Source organism: Lynx rufus, unplaced genomic scaffold (assembly GCF_022079265.1).
Source record: "Lynx rufus isolate CCGP_SWC_20201006 ecotype Redwood Valley unplaced genomic scaffold, mLynRuf1.p SCAF_4, whole genome shotgun sequence".
Lineage (NCBI taxonomy): Eukaryota > Metazoa > Chordata > Mammalia > Carnivora > Felidae > Lynx > Lynx rufus.
This window is the reverse complement of record NW_025814856.1, coordinates 141,228,065-141,253,503: the sequence shown is the minus strand read 5'-3', so window position 1 is coordinate 141,253,503 and position 25,439 is coordinate 141,228,065. Positions and strand designations below refer to the sequence as shown.

General features: G+C 36.1%; 1 protein-coding gene across 1 annotated transcript in view; it reads left to right on the top strand.

Annotated features, from left to right (window-relative positions):
• SLC13A1 (solute carrier family 13 member 1) overlaps positions 1 to 25,439 on the top strand; it is a 97,062-nt gene that overhangs the window by 25,078 nt on the left and 46,545 nt on the right. The window contains exons 3-6 of the mRNA XM_047097494.1: positions 6,623 to 6,759; positions 9,332 to 9,519; positions 10,137 to 10,194; positions 10,276 to 10,324. Coding sequence (XP_046953450.1) covers positions 6,623 to 6,759; positions 9,332 to 9,519; positions 10,137 to 10,194; positions 10,276 to 10,324 — 432 coding nt within the window. The remainder of the gene's footprint in view (positions 1 to 6,622; positions 6,760 to 9,331; positions 9,520 to 10,136; positions 10,195 to 10,275; positions 10,325 to 25,439) is intronic.

Sequence of the window (25,439 nt, the reverse complement as noted above, 5' to 3'; positions counted from 1 at the left end):
AGATCTAGAGAGGGTTGCAGTTTTAAACAGGATCATCAGAGTAGACTCAATGAGGTGTCAATACCTGAACAAAGACTTACAGGAGATGAGGGAGTTAGTCATGTGGATATCTGGGGAACAGCCATCACTGAAGGCCATACGGCCCCCACAAAGACCTCAAGGCAGGAATAGGTCCGAAGGGTGATTAGAGCAAAGTGAGTGAAGGAGAAAATGATAGAAGATGATGTCAGGGAGATAATGTGTAGAGGGACTAGACCATCTAGGGCCAAAGTAGGCCAACATAAGTAACATTTTAATGAAATGAGAATGAGACTCTCTAGAGAATTTTGAGTAGAGGAGTGGCATGATCAATTTGACTTTTATTTAAAAGGATAATTTAGACCTGCTATGCTGAGAAACAAGGCAGAAAGAAGGAAACAGGTAGCAGGTTATTGCAATAATGCAGTTGAGAGGCCATGGTTAATTTAGACAAGGGATAGTAATAGGGATATTGAATATATTGTTAATGTATTTTTAAGATAAAACCAACAAAATTTCCTGTATGATTTGATAGAGCATATGATAGAAAGAAAGAATTCAAGGATGCCTCAGAACTTTTTGACCTGGCAGCTGGAAAATTGGAGTTGCCACCAACTGAAATGGGGAAAACCATGGGCAGAGTAGGCTTGTTGCACAAGAGAGGCTGACACCGGGAATACAAAGTTGGACACTAAGTATGAAATAACTGTTTGATATATAAGTGAGGGTGTTAAATAGGCAGTTAAATACAAATGGGCCCAGAGTTCATGAGAGAGAACTGAGCTGGAGATACAGGTTTGAGAATTATCAGCATATACATGATACTGAAAGCTCTAAAAGTTGATGAGATCGTTTAGAGAATGAGTGAAGATAAAAAACAAACAAACAAAGATAACAAAGAACTGACTAATTGGAGAACTACAACATTAAGGGATTGATAAGAAGAAAAAGAATTTGCAAAGAAGAATGAGGATAGGTTATTGAGGTAGGAGGAAGACCAGGAGAGTGTGGGATCCTGGAAATGTTTTAAGGATGAGGCAGTGATCAAACGTGTCAAATCTAATAGGTCAATTAATGTGAAAACTGGAAATTGACCATTGGATTTAGCAACAAAGCATAAATAAATATCTTTAAACAACAAAATATATATAATATAATATAATATAATATAATATAATATAATATAATTAATATAATCATATACTTTATAACTGAGCATTTTTCTTTTTTTTTATGTTTTTTTTTCAATGTTTATTTATTTTTGGGACAGAGAGAGACAGAGCATGAACGGGGGAGGGGCAGAGAGAGAGGGAGACACAGAATCAGAAACAGGCTCCAGGTTCCGAGCCATCAGCCCAGAGCCCGACGCGGGGCTCGAACTCACGGACCGCGAGATCGTGACCTGGCTGAAGTCGGACGCTCAACCGACTGCGCCACCCAGGCGCCCCAAACTGAGCATTTTTCTAAAAAATATCATTTAATTCACAAACTTGATATGAAGTATTATTGAACTTTTATGGGTAAGTATACTGACTTGTAGGAAGCTTGTGAACTGGTAAATTTTATAGCTAAGAGAGAACCCACATGCTCTGATAGCAAAAGTGCATGTGTTTTGGTGAAATCCCACTTTGAGACAGAAATATGACTACCTTGATCTTAAAAACAGATTTCAAATTTCATTAGAATTTTATTTGACATGCTTATTTTGCCTCAAAAATAGTTATATTTACCAGTGTCATTTACAGACCAGTAGCATTTTCTCCTATTACCTCCTATACACATGGGCTATAAACAAACACATATGGTCGTGACTGATGTGCTACAAATATACTGTGATGAAACCCAAAGAATGGGTAATACAATGGAAAAGAAAAGAATGTGAGAATTCCTCCTTAGGTTTATAATTATTTGCATTTAGACAATTGGGCTGCAGGCCATTTTTTTTTTGTTTACAGAGTCTATTAAGAGACTGGAAAACTATGAGTCTGAGGGCCAAATTCAGCCTGCTACCCAATTTTTAAATTAAAGTTTTACTGGAGGAGCACCTGGGTGGCTCAGTCGGTTGAGCCTTCGACTTCAGCTCAGGTCAGGATCTTGTGGTTCGTGAGTTCGGGCCCCACATCTGTGCTGACAGCTCAGAGCCTGGAGCCTGCCTCAGATTCTGTGTCTCCCTCTCTCTCTCTGCCCCTCCCCTGCTCACACTCTGTCAATCTCTCTCTCAAAAAAATAAATAAACATTAAAAAAAATGTTTTTTAAGTTTTATTGGAAACACACAAAGCCATGGTTATTCATTTACAGTCTCTGGCTACTTTTGTGCTACAGACAAGTTGAGTAGTTGCAGTACAAACAATGAGGCTCACAAATTCACATTTATTATCTGACCTTTTACAGACAAAGTCTGCCAACTGCTGACATAATCTAAAGAGAAATACAAGAGTATCTTATGGTCTTGGACTTCCTTCTGTGTTCAATAATTTACTAATAATGGCTCACTTCTATGTATTTCTTTAAATACATGGTAATTTTTTAAATAATTCTGCATTTATTTTTTCATAGAATTCTCAGACTGATGGAATAGTGTAAGTAGGGTTTATTTTCATGAGCAAAACTGCAAAAGAGATAAGAGCAGAGGAAAACTCAAATGTCTGTTTATCTTCCAATAATCAATTTGAATATCAGGTACTGTAAGAAGAGTTTCCCAATTCCCCTAGAAAAAGGTGGTTATTTACTCTTTGAGCCTCAGCTATAGCTTGAAGAAATATTTTCCATGCACCTGTGATACTTTACTGCTGTCTTTGTTACCTTGTTTTTCTCACCTAGTAACCTGTAAGCTTCTTGAGTCTAGGGACTTATTAATTCAGTATCTATTGAGTGCCAATACGTGCCATGAATGTGCTAAATCTGTAAATGCAATGATCAATAAGACACATCTCTGCCTTCAAAATATATCTAGTCTAATAAAGGGGATAATAAAGTAAAAAACAAAATTATCACCACGTGCATTAAGATGTGCTCTCACAAAAGGAAGCAGCATCCAACCACGTTTAGGGTAGTCAGGAAAGGCATCTTAGAATTGACTTCTGATTTCATCCATGAAGGAAAATTATGGGTAACCAAAATAAGAGAATAGAGTCATTCCAGGTTAAATGACAGCCGAGTGTTGAAGCATTTCTGTGATTGGAGAGTTTCACACATAAGGAGAAGTTGGCAGAGAGCACTGAAAGACTAAGCTGGAAAGGTGAAATGGGACTAAATGATGAAGAGTCTTATAAGACGTGTTGAGAAGGTTGGATTTTGGTCTTAAAACACATGGGGTCCATTGAAGGAGTATAGAAGGCACAATGATGTGATTAGATTTATACTTTAGAAAAGTAATTGTGACAATGGTGAGGGGTGGATTACAAAAAGACAGATCAAACGGTAACCATGTGAGAAGTGGTAAGGAGCTCAATTAAAGGTTTGAGTAGTAGTAAGGTTTGAATAGAACAAAGTGGACAATTTAAAGTAGACGGGGGAACTGGAAATAATAGGACTTAGTGACTAAGACGCACTTATTGGAAATGAAAAAGGAATCAGAGCTGACCCTTAGGTTTCCAACTTGGACAACTAAGTAGATGGAAGTTTCATTTGCCACAAAAAGGCATATGCTGAGTTTTTAGATATTTATAGGAAATTCAAATGGAAATGTCCAGCTGGATACACCAGTCTGGAACACAGAAGACTTATCTGTTTGGGCACAAACACCTTAGTATCATCAGCATTAATTCAACAAATATGTATTGAATGCCTACTATGTGCCAAACATGATTTTAGTCACATAGAGTTAGAAATTGAATCTGTAAGATTCAATAATCAGGGGTACAAAACAAGAAGACTGGAGACAAACCTTATAGAGTACCAACATTTAAAAAAAGGTAGAGGAAAAGTAATTTTGAAAGTAGGCCAAGAAGAAAAATTCAGACAGGCAGAGATAGACCCAGGAAGGGAAAAAAATGGTTTGTCAGGTTGTAAACACTAGTAAAATAATAAATTGAAAGAATATTTATACTGAATGTAAGGACTGAGAGAGTTAAGAGGTTAGAAGTTTGGGAAGAGAGGGTAGACAATTGGGATTTAGGAGCTCAGAGAGTGTAGCTTATATGTGGATTCCCTTCCTCCCTCTCTCACTCATCCAATATTATTTACTGAGTTCCTACTCTGTACCAGAATTGTACTAGGTGCCAAATATGCAATGACTAGCAAAACAGATTCCTGGTCCTCTTAGAATGTATAGTGTAATACAGAAGACATGTAACAAGCAGGCAAACAAACTACATAATGTGATGTGCTATAAAGGAAATAAACAGGGCTCCACAATACAGAAAAATAGTAAAATCTGTTTAGAAAAGCTGGATATTTGAGAATTGAAGAGGTGTGAAGAGGGAAAAACATGTCAGACATTTATTCTTGCCTTCCCTGTTCATATAACAGTTTTGGTGCATAGTAAACTCTTGTCCAATGTTAGAGTAATTAATAAATGAAATAATAAGGAAATTGATATAATTATTTTCTATTATGCAATTACTACAAGATGCAAAGAGGTACATACAAACTTTGAAAACATAATAAACTAACTTTTCACAAAACATAAAGAAGAGATCCACTTGTCCACTTTTAATTCCAAGGCTAATTTTTATTTTGTTTTGAAACCAAGCCAGACTTGGTGGGTTATACTAAAAGTGCAGGTACAACTCAAAATATCAAAATAAGGGCGCCTGTGTGGCTCAGTCCATTGAGTGTCCAACTTCAGCTCAGGTCATGATCTCCTGGTTCGTGGGTTCGAGCCCCACATCGGGCTCTGTGCTGACAGCTCAAAGCCTGGACCCTGCTTTGGATTCTGTGTCTCCCTCTCTCTCTGCCCCACTAATGTTCTGTCTCTCTCTCTCTCTGTCTCCCTCTCTCTCTGTGTCAAGAATAAATAAACATTAAAAAAATTTTAATAGCAAAATCATCATGAAGACTGATTTTTCTGTTCCTTTGTGGTTTCATATTAGAATAGTTATTTTCCAACTCTTCCATTCCTTCTAACAGATATTTTTAAGGGATATTTCTTCTTTCTTTTTAAATGTTTATTTATTTATTTTGAGAGAGAGTGTGCAAGTGGAAGAGGGGCAGAGAGAGGGAGAGAGAGAAATCCCAAGCAAGCTCCACGCTGTCTGCGCAGAGCCTGCTGTGGGGATTGCTCTCACGTGTGGTGAGATCATGACCTGAACTGAAATCAAGAGTCAGACACTTAACTGACTGAGCCACTCAGGTGCCTTAGGGATATTTCCTCTTATAAGCGTCTCTTTTCTGCACAGCCTTGTGATTCAGTTTAACCAAGCAGGTCCTAAAGTCAGGTCTGTTGAATATCAGTCTCATGAGGTACAGCACCTAAGAATTTAAAAGTAAGTTTTCTGTGGTTAGATAAGTTGAGAAATATGTTGTATATGGAACTCTGGGAGTGGCAACATATATTAAAGGTATACTTAATATAAATATATAATATAATGTTTATATTATATATAAAATTTAATGTTTAAATATTGTAAGTATAGTATTTAAAGGTTTTGAGGAGATCTACGGGAAAGAAAATGCTAGTATTTCAAAACTCTCTGGTTTCTAAACTTATTTGACCACAACATCTTTGTGTTGTTGCTGCTGTTTGAGAAAAAGATTATGTACCTAACATACCTCAGAGCATTCTTTGGTAAATAGGTGGACCCAAAGTGTCTGTACACTCTACTAATCTCTCAATGGTGTTAGCTAAAAATGGTTTAAAATGTTGGCTCCTATTGAAGAGTATTTATTTTCTAGCAAATGATTTTGAAGGTAAAACCATTCAAAGTATTAAGAAGTGACACTGAAGTTATGGCATAATGGATAGTATCGACGACACTGGCAAGTTGGAGACTTAACTTGGACTTTCCCAAATCACAGTCATTGTCATTCTACCATAGCAGCATAACTCAATTAACCCCAGCTGAGAGGAGGAAAAATTAAGACATTGAAGGCAGTTTCCTGATGTTACACAGTTATTTAAAAACCCAGTATGGAGCACCTGTGTGGCTCAGTCAGCTAAGCATCCAACTCTTGATATTGGTTCAGGTCATGATCTTGTGGTCGTGAGATAGAGCCATGCCTGGAGCTCCTCATCGGGCTCCACGCTAAGTGTGGAGCCTGATTGGGATTCTCTCCCTCCCCCTCTCTCTACCCTTCCCCTACTCGTTCTCCCTCCCCCCTCAAAATAAATAAATAAACATTAAAAATAAAAAAATAAAAGTAAACAAAAACCCGGTATCTTGGGTTCCCTTTCTTTCTTTCTTTTTTCTTTTCTTTTTTTTTTTTTTTTTTTTGTATATATTCTTCCTTAACACTACTATTTCTGGGTAAGAATATAGAACTTACTTCAAATTTGTATTCTGATGCATCTACATTTTTCTTAACCAAATAGAAAGATTAAGTAGTTTGAAGGTCACAGCTAAGAGCAGCAAAGTTAAGAGAAAGCAAAATTGCTTTCTCGGGCAATCTCATTTTCCCCCCACCAACATAAATAAATGATCATGGGCTTAACTATAATTTCAGGTGGCATCTGCTTATTTCAAAGATTTTCATCTACTGCTAATTGGAGTCATCTGCTTAGCAACATCAATAGAAAAATGGAATTTGCACAAAAGGATCGCTCTGAGAATGGTGATGACAGTGGGTGTGAACCCAGCATGGTAAGTACCGCATTTACTGTTCCAGGTTTACATTCCAAACAGATCATTTTTATGCAGAGCAAATAACTAAATAAGTAATATGCGTCCAGGCAGTCATTCATATCACAGTATAATTCATGCCTTTTTTTCTCCTCTGCAAATATGAAAGGGATGTAAAGTGTACTTGAGTTGGAGGAGGAAACAACAACTTTCCCTTCACAGCAGGTCTAATTACAGGGAGATTGGAGTAAGTGCACACAACTCTCTCACCTTTCATGCACATTAAGAGGCAAAGCTGAGAGGAGCCTTGAACCTCAACAGACAAGATTGATAGGCTTCAGAGTAGATTTCAGTCCTATCTCGTTTTTTGGCTAATTACCCATTCAAGACTTGTTCAAGAGCATCCTTGATCATCAGGGAAGATGTTAAGAACCAAAGACAAAGACATTACTGACAAAATACAAATGTGTGCAGAAAAATTCCAAGGTGAACATTTTTCTTTGTAAATGAACTGTTGCAAAGTGAAACAATCAATTAAGAAGTTTCATCTACAGAATGTGAAATCGCTCAGTTGACTGATTTTCCCCCACTGAATGCTTTCCCCCACTGAAATGAATGCTTTTTTCCATTAAATTAGTTGGCTATTGTAGTTTTAATTCTAGCTCTTGTTAAGAACATAGATGTGAGCTAAAAAATACATTTTCAGTGTCATAATCACTTGCATATGAGAAATTATATGTTTCTCTCTAAAGGCAATACATATATACCAGTCCTTATAAAGTTTAGTGTGTAGTAAGCAGAAAGTTCCCAGTAAAATTACCATCAAAAAGTTCTAAGTTAGAAATTATAATAATACTGATTTTAAAATACGCATTTAACATTTGCCTAAGCATTAAGCTTTAAAGCCTTAGGTGGTTCTTCCCTTCTCATTTTTCTTTGAAAATAAGAAAATTTTATTGAATTATGTTGCATAATTCATTCTAGAGTATATCCATATCTGTGTTTACCATTTATGAGTAAAATAGTGTTGTTGAATACAGAAAATAACTCAGATGAGTCAAATTTTTTAAATGTTTATTACTTAAAATTTTTATAACATGTATGTATTAAGGTAATTTCACTCTTAAAATGAAATGGTGTTCCACAGCTCTTGGGATGCTATAGATACTGTCTCTTTTCCTTGATCACCTTCTCACTGACCACAGGGAATAGGGGAGTGAACCGCACAGTGAAGCAAGAGTCCTGTCCATTATATCATTAAGTGGCTTTGCAATTTAAGGCATTTTCACCACACTAAAGATTTATCTGATCACCATATTCTTTTATAGGAATATTTCATGTCTTGTCAGAGCCTTAAGTTAAAGGTATTTCTAGTTTACTTTTATTAAGAATCATGTCTTATTTAAACAGATATCTAAAGAGTTCTATTTTGTTTTACATGTAAAAATTGTTCACCTGATCTGAAGTGGAAACTTACAGTGTGGAATTTTTCTTGTGGATCTACTTTTTTTTTTTTAATCTTTATTTTTGAGAGAGAGACAGCATGTGAGCAGGGAAGGAGCAGAGACAGAGAGAAAGAGACACAGAATGCAAAGCAGGCTACAGGCTCCAAGCTGTCAGCACAGAGCCTGACGTAGGGCTCAAACTCATGAACTATGAGATCATGACCTGAGCTGAAGTGGGATGCTCAACCCACTGGGCGACCCAGGCGCCCCACTTGTGGATCTACTTTTAAGGGGAGTCACAGAATTTTTATAAATGGCTTTATATGGAAAGATGTGCTTCTGAATGATTTTCTGGGATCTCCTACTCAAAGGAGATCATATTTTTTCCCCCAGGTGTGACTTTGAAAGCTTATAGATACAGTTTCAAATCCTAGAAGTCTTAGGTGTGTTATTTTTAAGGGAGAAGAACTGCTCTAAATATAAGAGAAGACAAAATAATATATCCAGTTCTTGACCACAGGTAGGAATGTTAAATTCAAGAAAGTGTAAATAATAGAATCTATAGAAAATTCTGAAACCTCATTTTAGCTAGTAATTTTAACCATTTCCTTTATCTACCATATACTGAACCAAGTAGTCAATAACAAAAAGCAGATTTAAAAATATTAATTTTTCTCCTTGCCCTTGTGCTTCCCTGGCACACAGACTAATAAACAGAGATGAGATCAAAAGATAAGAGAAAGAATAAGGGACCCTAAACTCAAAAATTGATTACATTTCCTCTTACTAGTATTTGAAGGTAAGCGTCATCTGCAAAGGGCATTCAAATATTGGTATAATATTATAAGCTGTTATACCATCTACTGACTTGCAGTTCGGTTATACATTTAATCATTTTTTTCTGTTTCAAGAGAAGATTCTTATGGTTTCCAGGGAGACAAATCTCATAAAAACTCCACTCTTCTATGTGCCACTTTGGTTCCTGTCTGGCTATGGCCATCCTCAGGGGTCGTCATCCGAGGGGAACCTTAACTTAAGTGTGTTTTGAAAAAAATTCCCAAGTCAAAAACATCAACCTTGACAGTTAAATAATACAGAGCTAGTTAAGCTGAAGAGCACAGTTCATACTAAAAGCCCTCTCATTTCAGGCTGACATTGGGGTTCATGAGCAGTACCGCCTTTTTATCTATGTGGCTTAGCAACACCTCAACTGCTGCCATGGTGATGCCCATCGTGGAGGCTGTGGCACAGCAAATCATCAGTGCTGAAGCAGAGGTCGAGGCCACTCAGATGACTTATTTCAGTGGATCAACCAACCATGGACTGGAAATTGATGGTATCACATGTTGTTACAGCTGCATTGGGGTCTAATCATTTGGGCAATAGGCATAAACTCAAGAATTCTGGCTTATATTTTATTGACTGTCCATACATGCATGATGTGAATTTAGCCTTCCCCTTTCTGTATTTATACAAAGGAATGACATTACCCGAATATTTTACCTTCAGTTAATGGTCAAATCTACATTCTCTGGAAAAAAAGAGGAAGAATGCCCTTTCTATCCTCCAGCCAGTCTGATGGAAATCTTTCTCTGTCTCTCTCTCTCAGGAGACCCCAGGACTACTTTCATACTGAATTGACATTCCTGCATAATATTGGGAATCTTTCATTCCTACATTCTATTTGGAAAGAGCATTGCATTTGGCTGTGGTTATTTCTGGCTCTGATAAATTTCCCTGATAGAGTGAAAACTGTTGGGGCAATATTTGTATTTATAAAATACTTTATTAAGATGAATGTTATGTCAGTAGATGAATTTATTTCCAGTTTCTAGTAATGCTTCCATCTTTACACACACACACACACACACACACACACACACACACACACGCACACACCTGCACACACAGAAAACCCTTTAAAGTATTTTTCTTGTATTTAATGTTTTGCAGAAAGTGTTAATGAACACGAAACAAACGAGAGGAAAGAGAAAACAATACCGGTTCCAGGGTAAAGAATATTGACATTTTGATTAGGATTTTCTAAATTACATTTTAATAAAATTATAAACGGGGTCGATTTATTTTGCAGATACAGTAATGATGCAGGGAAAAATTCAAGCAATATGGAGCTGGAAAAGGTACATTAAATGTGATTCTTTCTAAATAATTATATGTGAAATTATATTAGATGTGCAGTTAGAGACGTATGCATTTTAAAATCTGCTACTTGCTTCCTTGTTTATAAATTACTTTGCTTGCCTAAGTCAAAATGGTTTGATAAGCCCTCATGGAGAGACTAAAATCAATATTCTGATAGAAAGTATTTTAGGCTTTGAAAATTAGCATCATTATTTTCTCCTTTTACTAAGTTTGTGGTGATAGGAGGTAGCATATGTAGTTCAAAGAAATATAATTCCAGTCTCAGAATATTGTTTCATTTTCTTATTAAAATCTTACTGGCTTGGTAGCCTGATTTTCATTAGGACTCTCCCCATTTCTTTCAGGTTATAAACTTAGAGCAACTATTTGTGTAATTGCAATCCAGTTATCTTTAGTATTCCCACTAAAAAATTCAATGCAGAATTTATGAATTGCTACTGTCAAACACAGATGGAGGAGTCGGAGTCATTCTAGCTATTCAAGGAAGGAAGGAGACTTTTGTAAATTATCCCGCAGAATTCATTTCCCAGAATAAATCAATATAAAAATTCTATACCGAGTCGTATTGGGAGCAATAGATCTTGAGTCTACTGAAAAGTAATCCTGCATAGCAATAGTTTTATAGTAACCATGGTATTAAGAATAGGAGAGTGGGGCATATGTTCCTTCCTCAGGCTGTAATGCGTTCACATGCAGCTCAGTAGGAAAAAGAAAACTCTCTTGTTATTTACAAAAACCTTTAAGGAAAGAGTGATTTCCGTGTAAAGCAGAGACAAATAACAAAGCTAAGTTTTAAGCCTTTAGCTACAGGGTTTTAAAGATGAGAACTGAATATACATTTATGAAAACATTATCATTTTTAGTGATAGAGTAATTCTTGTAAAACATAGAAAATCAATAGCAGGCAAAGTATGTCACAGAAGAATACATTAAAAATGAGCTTTAAAAATTATGAAAACTGGCAATCCTAAACAGAAAAATATGCTCACACTCAGTAACTTTCTCATGGTCATCTTTAGAAACCCAGTTTTCTGGCATGATGCTGAAATTTAGTGTCAAGCCCCTTCGAATCGATTTGACATGCAACACAGTCCTAGGCATTATAGAAAGGTCCAACGATGAAAAGACCTGCTCCCCACTGTGTGCAGCTCAGAGTCTAGTGGGGAAGGTGGACGTAAAAAAGACATGTGACATAACTCCTACAACAGAAGCCTGCACAGAGGGGCTAAGTGTTCAGAAGTGGAGAGCAACCAGCTCAGTCAGGGCATGTTGCAGGAGTGGAGTGCAAGGGAACGAGATTTGAGTCAGGAAGGAGACAGCATGTTCAATCAGCAGAATGCAGACTCCATGCATGCAGGGACTATGTCTCATTTGTTCACCATTTAATTCCATGACACACTTCATTGCCTCATTTTCAGTAGATATTTATCTTCATCAATTAATGAATGAGTGAAAAGAGAAGAGGTATTCTAATTAGAGAATGCAGTGAATTCAAAGACCCAAATATGTGGAGAACCGGGCTTTTTTCAGGAAACCTCTCCACTGCAGGTTCTAGGGATGAGTTGTGGTAAGTGAAATGTGAAGATAGATCAAGCCATGTTCAGAATAGCTGTCTGTGGGACGCCTGGGTGACTAGTCTGGTTAAGCATCCGACTCTTGATTCCTGCTCAGGTCATGATCTCACAGTTTCGTGAGTTTGAGCCACACGTCAGGCTCTGCGCTGAACCTGCGGAGCCTGCTTGGGATTGTCTCTCTCTCTCTCTCTGTCTCTGCCCCTCCCTGCCCATGCTCTCTCTGCCTCTCTCAAAATAAATAAATAAACTTTTAAAAAAATATTTTAAAAAATAGCTGTTCTTGGGGCGTGTGGGTGGTCCCTTAAGCGTCAGACTTCGGCTCAGCTCATGATCTCATTGTTTGTGAGTTGGAGCCTCCGTGTTGGGATCTGTGCTGACAGCTCAGAGCCCAGATCTTGCTTCAGATTCTGTGTCTCCCTCTCTTTCTGAGCCTCCCCTGCTCATGCTCTGTCTCTGTCTCTCTCTCTCTCAAAAGTAAATAAACATTAAAAAAATAATATTTAAAAATTTTTTTAAATGCAGAAGAGTTTAGAGTTTATCTTAGGGGAAATGGGAATCTTTGAAACTGGAGAGCAGCATGGTAAATTCTGCCCATTGAGAAACTTACTATGGCAACAATTTGAAGAGTGGAGAGTGCAAACCTAACTGGACTTTTGATTAATCAGACTTTGAGGACAAGAGAGAGAAAAGCATAGAAGATGTCTCTGCTAGAGTAAACTAGGTAAATGTAGGCCTTGATGTCACCAATTGAGATGCAGACACAGGAGGAACAAGTGTTCAATGGAGAAAAGTAAAGATAATGTGGGTACATTTAGGGCAATAAAGACTGAGTTCTGAGTTTGGGAGAAGAGAGCAAGCAAGGCCTTTTGAACAATGCTTCTGTGGTCTTTGTAGAACTCAATGTATAAAATTCAACTTTATGCAAAAGAAAAATTAAAGGATAACTTTTTACTTACAAAAGTATTCTTTGTTAGAGATAACACGAAAGGTGTTATTTTATATACACACTTAAGATATGTTTTGATTTTTAACAATTACAGATAGATATATTGTATATTTTGTGTTCAATTTGTACTAAATTGCACCTGTTCTTTGCCAGGTTTAAACTAGCTACTTTAACATTAATTGATTATGTGGAAGAATCTGTATCTACTTCATCTAGTTATGAAAAGGAAAGAATATTTATATTTATAATGTTTTTTTCTTCTATTTTCTTCTTGAAGCAGGTAGGGCATTCTATTGAATTAAAATAGCTGTATGGTTTGGCTTTGAATTTGAACTATAAGTCATCAAAGATCCAAATATTACTCCTTTAAAGAAGGAATGGTTTAAAATAAATTTCAGAGAAGAGGGAAAAATGAAGGGCTTAGGTTTTTTTAAATTTGCACTATTTTGCCATGTTCGTATTTTAAAAAAATATTTAATTTCTACTGAAAATTACTACAATTTTGTACATTTGAATCACTTGTTCAGTAAAAAATTAAGTATTTTTCTTAAATTTAATTAAAATCTGTTTACTAGTATAATTAAATCAATCCAAGATGATCAATAACCTTACTTTATTTTAGAATTATATATTTACTTCATTTTTTAGAATTATGTTTCTCTTTAAAGGCAATAACACACACCAATCCATATAAAGTTTAGTGTGTAGTAAGCAGAAAGTTCCCAGTAAGTAGAAGAAAATTAAGAATTACCACAAAATAAGTTCTACATTAGTAATTATAATAATATTGATTAAAAATATACGTTTAACATTTGCCCTAGTATTATCTTCTTAATGAGGCCTACCCTGATCACCCATTTTCATTATGGCCAATACATCCCTCCTAATACCCTTGAACCTGCCCTACTTTTCCCAAAGCATGCATTACCTTCATACCAATGAAATTATTTATTTAATTATTTTCCATATGCTTATTTGTATTTCAAATATCTAGAACAGGTGACTGCCATAGAGTAAGCATGTAGTAAATATTTGCTGAGTGAAGGAATAAATTCAGTAATATTTTTCTCAATAATACTTAGATTAAAAGAACTCATTCTGTATAGAAACTATAACAAGAAAAAAGCAAACTGATAAAGGTTGAAAGATAAAACCGTGAGTCAGATTAATTTCATTTTTTCCAGCGTAATTGAGATATAATTGACACATAAGTATACTTCACTCAGCCAACACATTGGGTAAATTTAAGGCGCACCTGTTGATTTGATATATTTATATATTGCAGAATGATTATCACCATTGCAATAGTTAATACCTCCATCACATTACATAATTACCATTTCTTTTTTGTGGTAAGAACATTTAAGATCTACTCTCTTAGCAACTTCCAATATATAGCAAGTATTATTAATTTGAACCATCATGCTGGACATTAGGTCCTGAGAAATTATTCATCTTATAACTGTAAGTTTGTACCCTTTGACCAAAATCTCATTTCCCCAACCCCAGCCCCCAGGACCACACTCTACACTCTGTTTCTATGAATTAGACTTTTTTCAATTCCACATGTAAATGATAACATGCAATAATTGTCTTTGTCTGACTTATTTCACTTAGCATAATGTTATTATAATAACAGCCATTCTCCTGGGTATGAGGTCATAACTCACTGTGATTTTGATTTGCATTTCCCTGATGGTAGTGATATTGAGTATCTTCTCATCCACCTGTTGGACCACTTGTATGTCTTCTTTGAAAAAATGTCCATTCAGTTCCTCTCATTTTTAAATTAGATTATCTGGGATTTGTTGCTGTTGAGTTAATTTTTATGAGTAGTACAAGAAAGGGGTCCAATTTTATATGCCTGTGGTAATCCAGTTTTCCCAACACCATTTATTGAAGAGGCTGTCCTTTCCTCACTAAGTATCTTGGCTCCTTGTCAAATGCTGGCTCCTTGTATATATTAAGGTTTATTTCTGGGATTTCAATTCTGTCCTGTTGGTGTGTGTGTCTCTTTTTATACCAATTCCAGACTGTTTTGATTACTATAGCTTAGTAATATAGTTTGAAACCAGCAAGTGTGATACCTTCAGTTTTGTTCTTTCTCAGGAAAGAGAAAATTGCTTTGGCTCTTCATGGGGATTAATTTCATTTTTTGGTGGAAAGAATATAAGGGTTTGGAACTAAAACTTATCAACCCTAAAATTCTTGTTGATAGAACTGCAAACTTCTGACATAGATGATAAGAATGATAATTTTGCCATTGCTGCTGCTACTGCTAGTAATGATTACATGTTAGTTTTGAAGGTGATAGATATTCAGTAGTCCCTCTCATTCCAGGAACTGATTAAAGAATAGACATATACCAATGCTGCATACCTAAAAGGGAGATGTTTTCCATGACTTGCCAAGTTCTCTTCTTATTATAGACCATGACCCAGACATTAGCAGAGCTCCCTACTTGTGCCCAAATAAAAGTGGTGGGTAAGTGATTAGCCTATAAATCCTGCATGACTCAAAAAGTAGTTACAATATTTTTTTTGAGGCAAAAAGGAACAAAAAACAATGGAATATCCTAAAGGGACACTGACAGTACGTGGTCAAATTTATTTGTCAGGTTCCAGGGGAGCAACTGAGAAACCAATCATCATCACTCATATTATTTCTATCAGAAATGAGTTCTAGGTATCCGAAAACCAATTTTTACATACCAAAAGAAGAATCAAGTTGCTAGATTTTTCCCTTCTTCACAAGCACTAGTATTATTCAAAGAGATACCCACATTTTTATACTAGCTCAATTTCTAAACGTCCAGCCATCTTTGAATGAAAGGAATTGGAAAATCGGTTTGCTTTTAATGAAAGGTCTAAGATAATTGTTTTCCTTTCATTTTATATAATTCGTCATCCTCTACAGGGAAGAGTTCAAAGGGAAAATTTCCTTGAACAAATTAAATCTTGTTTTTTAATTAGGTGTTTAGTTTGGGGGTGAAAATCCTTATTATTGAAAACCAAATTCTAAAAGAAAACACTGTTTAATGTTCTCCAAGAATTCAAAGAACCATATTAACTGTAATAAGCATGGTTCGTAATATCATGGTCTAGGGGCATTAGTTCTGCCACGTTGGTAGATAACAATTCTAGAATATCTGGTGTCTACATCAAATAGAAACAAAACTGTGTTCTCCTTGATTACTCTTCCATGCAAGCCTAGGTGTAACTGAGTGGCAAAGCCACTCATGAGAGCTCTTCAGTCCTCACCTGACACCTGACAATGTAGGTGTCTTCTTTCACTCATCCAGACAAATCCTGTAGTTTACAGAGAGATGATGATAGAGAAGGAGAGAAACCGCCACATACCCTTTAGGAATAACAGCCCCATCAAAATGACAGGAGACAGCAAGTGTCTGCAAGGATGTGGAGAAAAGGGAACCCTTGTGCACTATTGGTGGGAATGTAAATTGGTTCGGTCACTGTAGAAAACAGTATATACAGGTTCATCAAAAAATTAAAAAGGGAGTTACCATATGATCTAGAAATCCCAATTCTGGATATATATCCAAAGGAAATGAAAACAAGATCTCAGAGAGATATCTGCACTCCTATGTTCATTGTAGCATTATTCACAATAGCCACAATATGGCAACAACCTAAGTGTCCACCAATGGATGAATGGATAAAGAAGTGGTATGTATATACAATGGAATATTATTCAGCCATGAGAGAGAAGGAAATCCTGCCATTTGCAACAATATGGATGAAATTTGAGGACATTATGCTAAGTGAAATAAGGCAGACAGAAAAATACAAATACTGCATGGTATCATTTATATGTGGAATCTAAAAAACAAAGTAAAATTCATACAAACAGAGTAGAAAAGTGGTTGTCAAGGGCTGAGTGGTGGGGTGCAAACTTTTGGCTATAAGATGAGTTAGGTCCAAGGATGTAATGTAAAACATGGTGACTATGGTTAACACTATTGTATGATTGAGATTGGTTAGGGTATTAGTGTTTGAATGTCTCAAAAAACAACAACAACAACAACAACAACAACAGAAAAATAGATGTGTGAGGTGGTGGAAATATTGATTGGCTGGGTTGGGGTTACTTTTCATAATGTATGTATGTGTCAGATTACCACAACTATATACTTTAACTATTTTATAATTTTGTCAATTATATCTCAATAAAGTTGAAAAAAATTGTGGGATTTTTTAAAGTTTATTTATTATGTGAGAGAGAGAGTATGAGCTGGTGGGGGTGGGGGTTGGGGCAGAGAGAGGAGAGAGAATCCCAAGAAGGCTGGGTACCGTCAGCACAAAGCCCAGCGTGGGCTTGGTCCCACGAAGAGACAGTCAACCAACTGAGCCACCCAGGTGCCCCAGTTGTGGGATAATATATGTGTACATCAAGTGACCTTGATGTACACACTAACAGTGAAAGGATTCCTCCCATCCAGTTGATTGGCATCTAGATATTTATCAAGTTTAGGCACTTCACATGTTTTTTTAAAAATTTTTTTAAAGGTTCATTTATTTATTTTTGAGGTGGGGGCAGCGGCATAGAGAGAGGGAGACAGAGAAACCCAAGCAGGCTGTGCACTGTCAGCACAAAGCCCAACGCGAGGCTCAAGCTCATGAACTGTGAGATCATGACCTGAGCCAAAGTTGGACAGATAACTAACTGAACCACCCAGGCGCCCCTACTTTGTCTTTTTTTTTCCTTAAACATTTATTCATTTTTTTAGACAGAGAGAGATGGAGTGTGAGCGGGAGAGGGGCAGAGGGAGAGGGAGACACAGAATCTGAAGCAGGCTCCAGGCTCTGAGCTGTCAGCACGCAGCCCAATATGAGGCTCAAACTAACGAACTGTGAGATCATGACATGAGCCAAGTCTAACGCCCAACCGACTGAGCCACCCAGGCACCCCTAGTTAGTCTTTTTTAATGTGGCAGTTCCTACGCCTCTGGGAATACAAATTGAGCTTTTAATTTTTTTTTTTTCAACGTTTATTTTTTTTGGGGACAGAGAGAGACAGAGCATGAACGGGGGAGGGGCAGAGAGAGAGGGAGACACAGAATCGGAAACAGGCTCCAGGCTCTGAGCCATCAGCCCAGAGCCTGACGCGGGGCTCGAACTCACGGACTGTGAGATCGTGACCTGGCTGAAGTCGGACGCTTAACCGACTGCGCCACCCAGGCGCCCCCAAATTGAGCTTTTAAAAGAAATCATAACTATTCTATTTACTAATCCATTTTATGACAACACATTTCATTCAAGAATTCGGATGCCTCACTGTCAGTGTTCCTATATCAGAACAAAAGATTAAATTTCTGGTATGTAATAGAGATCCAATATCCTCCACAAACAGTCTAGACTAGAGTGAAGGTAAATGCCTGCGTACGGACAAGCAGGTAAAACCTAATTCATCTGAAATTATACCAGGTGTATTTTTTTTAAGTTTATTTATGTATTTTGAGAGACAAAGACAGCACAAGTGGGGGGAGGGGCAGAGAGAGGGAGAGAGAGAGAATCCCAAGCAGTCTCAACACTGCCAGCGCAGAGCCTAATGCGGGGCTCAAACCCACAAAGCCCTGAGATCATGACTGAGCCAAAACCAAGAGGGATGTTTTTTTTTTAATTTTTTTTTTCAACGTTTATTTATTTTTGGGACAGAGAGAGACAGAGCATGAACGGGGGAGGGGCAGAGAGAGAGGGAGACACAGAATCGGAAACAGGCTCCAGGCTCTGAGCCATCAGCCCAGAGCCTGACGCGGGGCTCGAACTCACGGACCGCGAGATCGTGACCTGGCTGAAGTCAGACGCTTAACCGACTGCGCCACCCAGGCGCCCCTCAAGAGGGATGTTTGACTGAGCCACCCAGGTGCTACCAGGTGTATTTTCTGATAAAAGAAGGTAGTAGGTGGCAACAGTTAGTGAGGTAAATTCACTTATCTTAAAAAAAAAAAAAGATAAAGGAATCAAAGAAGCAATCTGTGAACATGACCTCACTCCATATTTCAATTTTTATTGCCGCCAAAGTCCTAGCTCCACTGATATCTAGACTTAGCTGTGTTTCCATAAAACACTTTGTTGTTAAAGGAATGATTGTTGATAATATCTTTTCTCCCATATGTCTTTCATTTTTGAATCACCAAAATGCAGTTCTTCACATTTGAAGTTATTGAAATATCATCTGGCAAATAACATAAGTTCAGCCATGTTGGAAGCATCTGTACTTTCCTCTAACTGTACAGTAAGCCTCCCACACTATATAATTTATTCTAATACTGTAGTTTGTTTTTTAAAATCCTCAGAAATGTTTTTCTATGCATCTTCCCATAGTATTTCCTAACAAAAGAGTGCATTTATTTTATTTTGTCCTCAAATCGTTTTTATGTATTTGATCACGAAATACTTTACACACACATGTATTTATAAAATGTAACAGAAAAAATTTAAAGAAAATGCATAAAATGGTATCTTTCACACCTCAGCTTAATTAATTTTGAGAAATCTCTGTGAGCCCTTCTCTGATTCCATCTCCTTTCCTCACACAATCACATCCTTCCCCTTATTGAGACAGCCACAGTCAAGAATGTTGTGTTAATCATTCTCTTGTTTTCTTTTCAGTATTTCTACTTCTTACTTCTTCATCACGACAAAGACCCAAAATAGCAATAGTTTTAACAAGATAGGAATAAGCTGAAATGGTGGCTCCACAATCATGATGGCCCTGATTCTTTCTGTCCCAGTTGTGCCATCCTCTCAGCACTTGACTGCTACCTCATGGTGTAAGATTAGCTGCCTCATCTCCCTCTATGCAATCTCTACTCTAGCTAGCAGCAAAAAAAGAAAACAGAAGGTGTATGTACTTAGAAATTGCTCTATTACTTTCCTGGCTTTAGGATTGTTTATATTTTCTATTTCTACCTGAGTTAGTTGCATTTTTCTAGGAATTTATGCATTCCATCTCAAATATACTGGCATATAGTTGTTTACAACATCCACTAAGACCTATTTAATTTCTTTTTTTTAAATTTCTTTTTAATGTTTGTTGTTTTTGAGAGAGAGAGACAGAGAGAGAGAGAGCAAGCAGGGGAGGGGCAGAGAGAGAGGGAGACACAGAATCAGAAGCAGGCTCTAGGCTCTGAGCTGTCAGCACAGAGCCCAATGCGGGGCTCGAACTCACAGACAGCGAGATCATGACCTGAGCTGTAGTCGGCCGCCCAACCGACTGAGCCACCCAGGCGCCCCAGACCTATTTAATTTCTAAAGTACTTTTAGTTACAGCTTTTGTCATTCCTAATATTTTTACTTATGCTTTTAAACTTGCTAAAATAATCTTTTAAAAGCCTGTGTCTATTTTATTTGTCTTACAAGTCTTGTCAAAGCACTGACCTTTGGCTCTTTAATCGTATTTATGTGTGTTCTAATTTATTTATTAGTTTCCTCTATTATTTTGTTCTGTCTGCTTAATTTTTGCATTCATTCTGTTCTTTTACTTTTTAAAGTAGATATTTACATTATGAAATTCGAGCTATTATTTTCTTTCAAAGTAACAATTTAAGGAGATGAATTTTCTTCTATTAATTTATCTATACCACATATTTTTCAGTTCTTTGAGTTTTCTGATTTCTATTATGCTAGATTCTTTCATTCATGAGTTGCTTAGAAGTGTATTTTAAAATTTGAAATAAATGAGGCTTTTGTAACTACTTTTTAAAAATTTCTAACTTAATTTTACTGTAGTCTGACATCAGTTCTTCTAAACTTGTTGAGGCAGATTTGTGAACTAGCACATGGTCAATTGTGATAAATATTTCATTGCACTTAAAAGAATTGTATATTCTCAACTTACTGCGTGCAATATTTTCCAAAAGTCTGTTAGATCAAGTTTGCTAGTTGTTTTTCAAATTTTCTGTGACCTAACCAATTTTTTGTCTATTTAACCCAGCAATTAATGGAACAGTTGTATTAAAATCCCCCTCTAGGATATGGATATGTCTATTTCTTCTGATAGTGTTGTCAATTTTAGTTTATATATATTTTTAGATTATTTGGATTATGTTATTGTGTCCCTACCAGTTTAGAATGTTTGTATATTCCTGGTTAATTAATGCTTTTACCACTTTGCAGTGCCCCTCTCAGTGTATAGTAATGTTTTGGGGTCTTAGAGTTTATTTGTATGCTAATGTAGCAATGCCAGCTTTCTTTCTTTTTTAACCTTCATGTTTATTTTTCGTATTTATTTTAATTCCAGTATAATTAACATACAGTGTTATATTAGTGTCAAGTGTACATATAGTGATTCAACAACTCTATATATTACTCGGTGCTCATCATGAGAAGTGTACTCTTAATCCCCTTCCCCTATTCTACCCAACCCCCACCCACCGACCCTATGATGACTGTTAATTTGTTCTCTATAGTCAAGACTCTGATTTTTGGTTTGTCTCTTTTTTCTTTGCTTGTTTTGTTCAAGTTCCACATATTAGTGAAATTGTATATTTGTCTTCCTCTGACTGACTTACTTCTCTTAGCATTATACCCTTTAGATCCATCCACGTTGTTGCAAATGGCAAGATTTCATTCTTTTTTATGGCTGAGTAATATTCTATTTATACTGAATATTTTATTTATCCATTCATCTATTGATGGACACTCTGATTGCTTCCATAATTTGGCTATTATAAATAATGCTGCAATAAACATAGGTGTTCATATCTTTTTTTCAAATTACTGCTTTTGTATTTTGAGGGTAAATACCCACTAGTGGAATTATTGGATCATTTCGTAATTCTATTTTTTATTTTTTATTTTTTAAATTAAAAAATTTAACGTTCCTTTTTAAGAGACAGAAAGAGGCAGAACATGAGCAGGGGAGGGGCAGAGATAGAGGGAGACACAGATTCCAAAGCAGGCTCCAGGCTCTAAGCTGTCAGCACAGAGCCTGATGCGGGGCTTGAACCCATGAACTGTGAGATCATGACCTGAACTGAAGTTGTACGCTTAACTGACTGAGCCACCCAGGAACCCTTGGTAAATCTATTTTTAACTTTTTGAGGAACCTGTATATTAAGGACATTTTAACAGTGTTTGTTCTATCCATGAGCGGAGAATATCTTTCTATTTGTTTCTGTTGTCTTTAATTCTTTCATCAATGTTTTATAGTTTCAGAGCACAGGTCTTTCACCTCTTTGGCTAAGTTTATTCCTAAGTATTTTATTATTTTTGGTGCAGTTGTAAATGGAACTGCCTTCTTAATTTCTCCTTCTACTGTTTTATTATTAGTGTACAGAAATACAATGGATTTCTGTATATTGATTTTGTATCCTGAAACCTGACTTAATTCATTTACCGATTCTACTTACCAAAGATTTTTGGTCAAGTCTTTGGGGTCTTCTATATATAATATCATGTCATTTGCAAACAGTGAAAGCTTTACTTTTGTCTTACCTTTTGGATGCCTTTTATTTCTTTTTGTTGTCAGATTGCTGCAGCTAGGACTTCCAGTACTATGTTGAATAAAAGTGGTAAGAGTGGACATCCTGGCATTGTTCCTGACCTTAAGGAAAAGTTCTCAGTTTTTCACCATTGAGTATGATGTTAGCTGTGGGTTTTTCATATGTGGCCTTTATTATGTTGAGGTATGTTCCCTCTAAACCTACTTTGTTGAGAGTTTTTGTCATGAATGTTCTACTTTGTTAAATGCTTTTTTTTTTTTGCATCTATTGAAATGATCATGTGGTTCTTATTCTTTCTCTTATTGATGTGATGTATCACATTGATTTATTTGCAAATGTTGAACCACACTTGCATCTCAGGATGAATCCCACATGATCATGGTGAATGATTTTTTTAATGCATTGTTGAATTCAGTTTGCTAGTGTTTCATTGAGGATTTTTGCATCTATGTTCATTGGACATATTGGCCTGTAATTCTCTTTTTTTGCAGTGTCTTAATCTGGTTTCGATTTCAGGGTAATGGTGGCCTCATAAAATGAATTTGGAAGCTTTTCTTCCTTTTCTATTTTTTTTGGATTAGTTTATGAAGGATGAGTATTAACTCTAATTTAGATGTTTGGTAGAATTCACCTGTGAAGCCATCGGGTCCTAAACTTTGTTGGGAGTTTTTTTGATAACTACTTCAATTTCATCAGTGATAATTGATCTGTTCAAATTTTCTATTTCCTTCTGATTCAATTTTGGGAGGTTACATGTTTCTAGGAATTTATTCATTTCTTCTAGGTTGTCCAATTTGTTGGCATATAATTTTTCATAATATTCTCTTATAATTGTATTTCTGTGATGTCAGTTATTTCTCCTGTTTCATTTCTGAATTTGTTTGTGTCCTCTCCTTTGTTGTTTGTTGTTGATGAAGATGATGATGATGAGTTTGACTAAAGCTATATGAATTTTGTTAATCTTTCCAAAGAAACAGCTCCTGGTTTCATTGATCTGTTCTATTGGTTTTTTAGTTTCTATTTTATTTCTGCTCTAATCTGAGTTATTTCCTTCCTTTCACTGGTTTTGGGTTTTATTTGTTGTTCTATTTCTAGCTCTTTTAGGTATAAGATTAGGTTGTTTATTTGAGAATTTTCTTGCTTCTTGAGGTAGACCTGTATTGCTATAAACTTTATTGTTAGTACACCTTTTGCTACATCCCAAAGGTTTTGGACTATTGTTTTCATTTTAATTTGTCTCTATGTATTTTTTATCTTTGATTTGATTTCTTGGTTGGCCCATTCATTATTTCGTAGCATGTTATTTAACCTCCATATATTTGTGCTTTTTCCAGATTTGTGTATATGTAGTTGATTTCCAGTTTCATAGTAAGTGTTATGGTCAAAATAGTGTTATGGTCAAAAAAGATGCATGTTATGACTTTAATCTTTTTGAATTTGTTGATACTTGTTTTGTGGTCTAATATATGATCTATTCTGGAGAATGTTCTCATGTGCACTTGAAAAGAATATGTATTTGCTGTTTTAGGATGGAATGTTCTGAATATATCTGTTAGATCCATCTGGTCCAATATATCATTCAAAGCCACTGTTTCATTGTTGGTTTTCTGCATGAAAGATCTATCCATTGATGTAAGTGGGGTGTTAAAGACCCATACTATTATTGTATTACCATCAGTTACTTTATATTTGTTATTAGCTGCTTTATGTATTTGAATGCATATTTATAATTGTTATACTTTCTTGTTTGATTGTTCTCTTTATGATTATATAGTGTCCTTCTTTGACTCTTGTTACAGTCGTTGTTTTAAAGTCCATTTTTCCTAATATAAATATTGCTACTGTGGCTTTCTTTTCACTTCCATTTGCAAGATAAATGCTTTTTTATCCCTTCACCTTCAATCTGCATGTTGCTTTAGGTCTGAAGTATGTATCTTGCAGGCAGGATATAGATGGACTTGCTTTTTTATCGCTTCCGTCATGCTTTTTTTTGATTTGGGCATTAGTCCGTTTACATTTGAAGTAGGTATGGACTTATTAATTACTATTAATCAATAATTATTAATTATGTACTTATGTAATTATTAATAGGTATGTACTTATTTCATTTTGTTGTTTGTTTTATGATTGTTTTTGTAGTTCTTTGTTTCTTTTTTCTCTTGCTCTTTTCTCACATAGTTTGCTGGCTTTCTTTAGTGGTGTACTTGGATTGGGTTCTCTTTATTTTTTGCATATTCATTAACAGTTTTTTATTTGTGGTTCCCATTAGTCTTATATACAAAATTGTATGCATATAGCAATCTATATTAAGTTGATAGTCTCTTACATTTGAGCTCATTCTTTATTCCTTTGCCCCCCTCACCATGTTTTAGGTATATAGTGTCATACTTTACATCCTTTTATTTTGTGATTTCCTTGACTTATTTTTATAGGTATACATTATTGTACTGCTTTTGTGCTTTCTACTTTTCTTGCTTCTGTTTATGGTCTCTCCTTTCCATTCAAAGGGCCCTTTAACATTTCTCACACGGCTGGTTTAGTGGTGATGAATTCCTTTAACTTGTTTGTCTGGGAAACTCCTTTATCTCTCTATTCTGAATGACAGCCGTGTTTGATGAGTATTCTTGGTTGCAGGGTTTTTTCCTTTCAGCTCTTTGAATATATCATGCCACTCCCTTCTGGCCTGCAAAGTTTGTGCTAAAAAATCAGCTGATAGCCTTATGGGGATTCCCTTGTAGGTTACAGTTTTCTTTTCTCTTGCTTCTTTTAAGATACTTTTTAAAAAATTTTTTAATGTTTATTTTTATTTCTTTTTGAGAGAGAGACAGAGTGCAGAGAGAGAGGGAGACACAGAATCTGAAGCAGGCTCCAGGCTCTGAGCTGTCAGAACAGAGCCTGGGGGCTCAAACTCACAAATCATGAGATCATGACCTGAGCTGAAGTCAGATGCTTAACGGTCTGAGCCACCCAGGTGCCCCTTACTGTGTGTCTTGTGGACCACCTTGGGTTGATTTTGTTGGGGACTCACGTGCTTCCTGGATCTGGATTTCTGTTTCTTTCCCCAGATTTGGGAAGTTTTCAGCTATTATTTCTTCAAAGAATTTTTT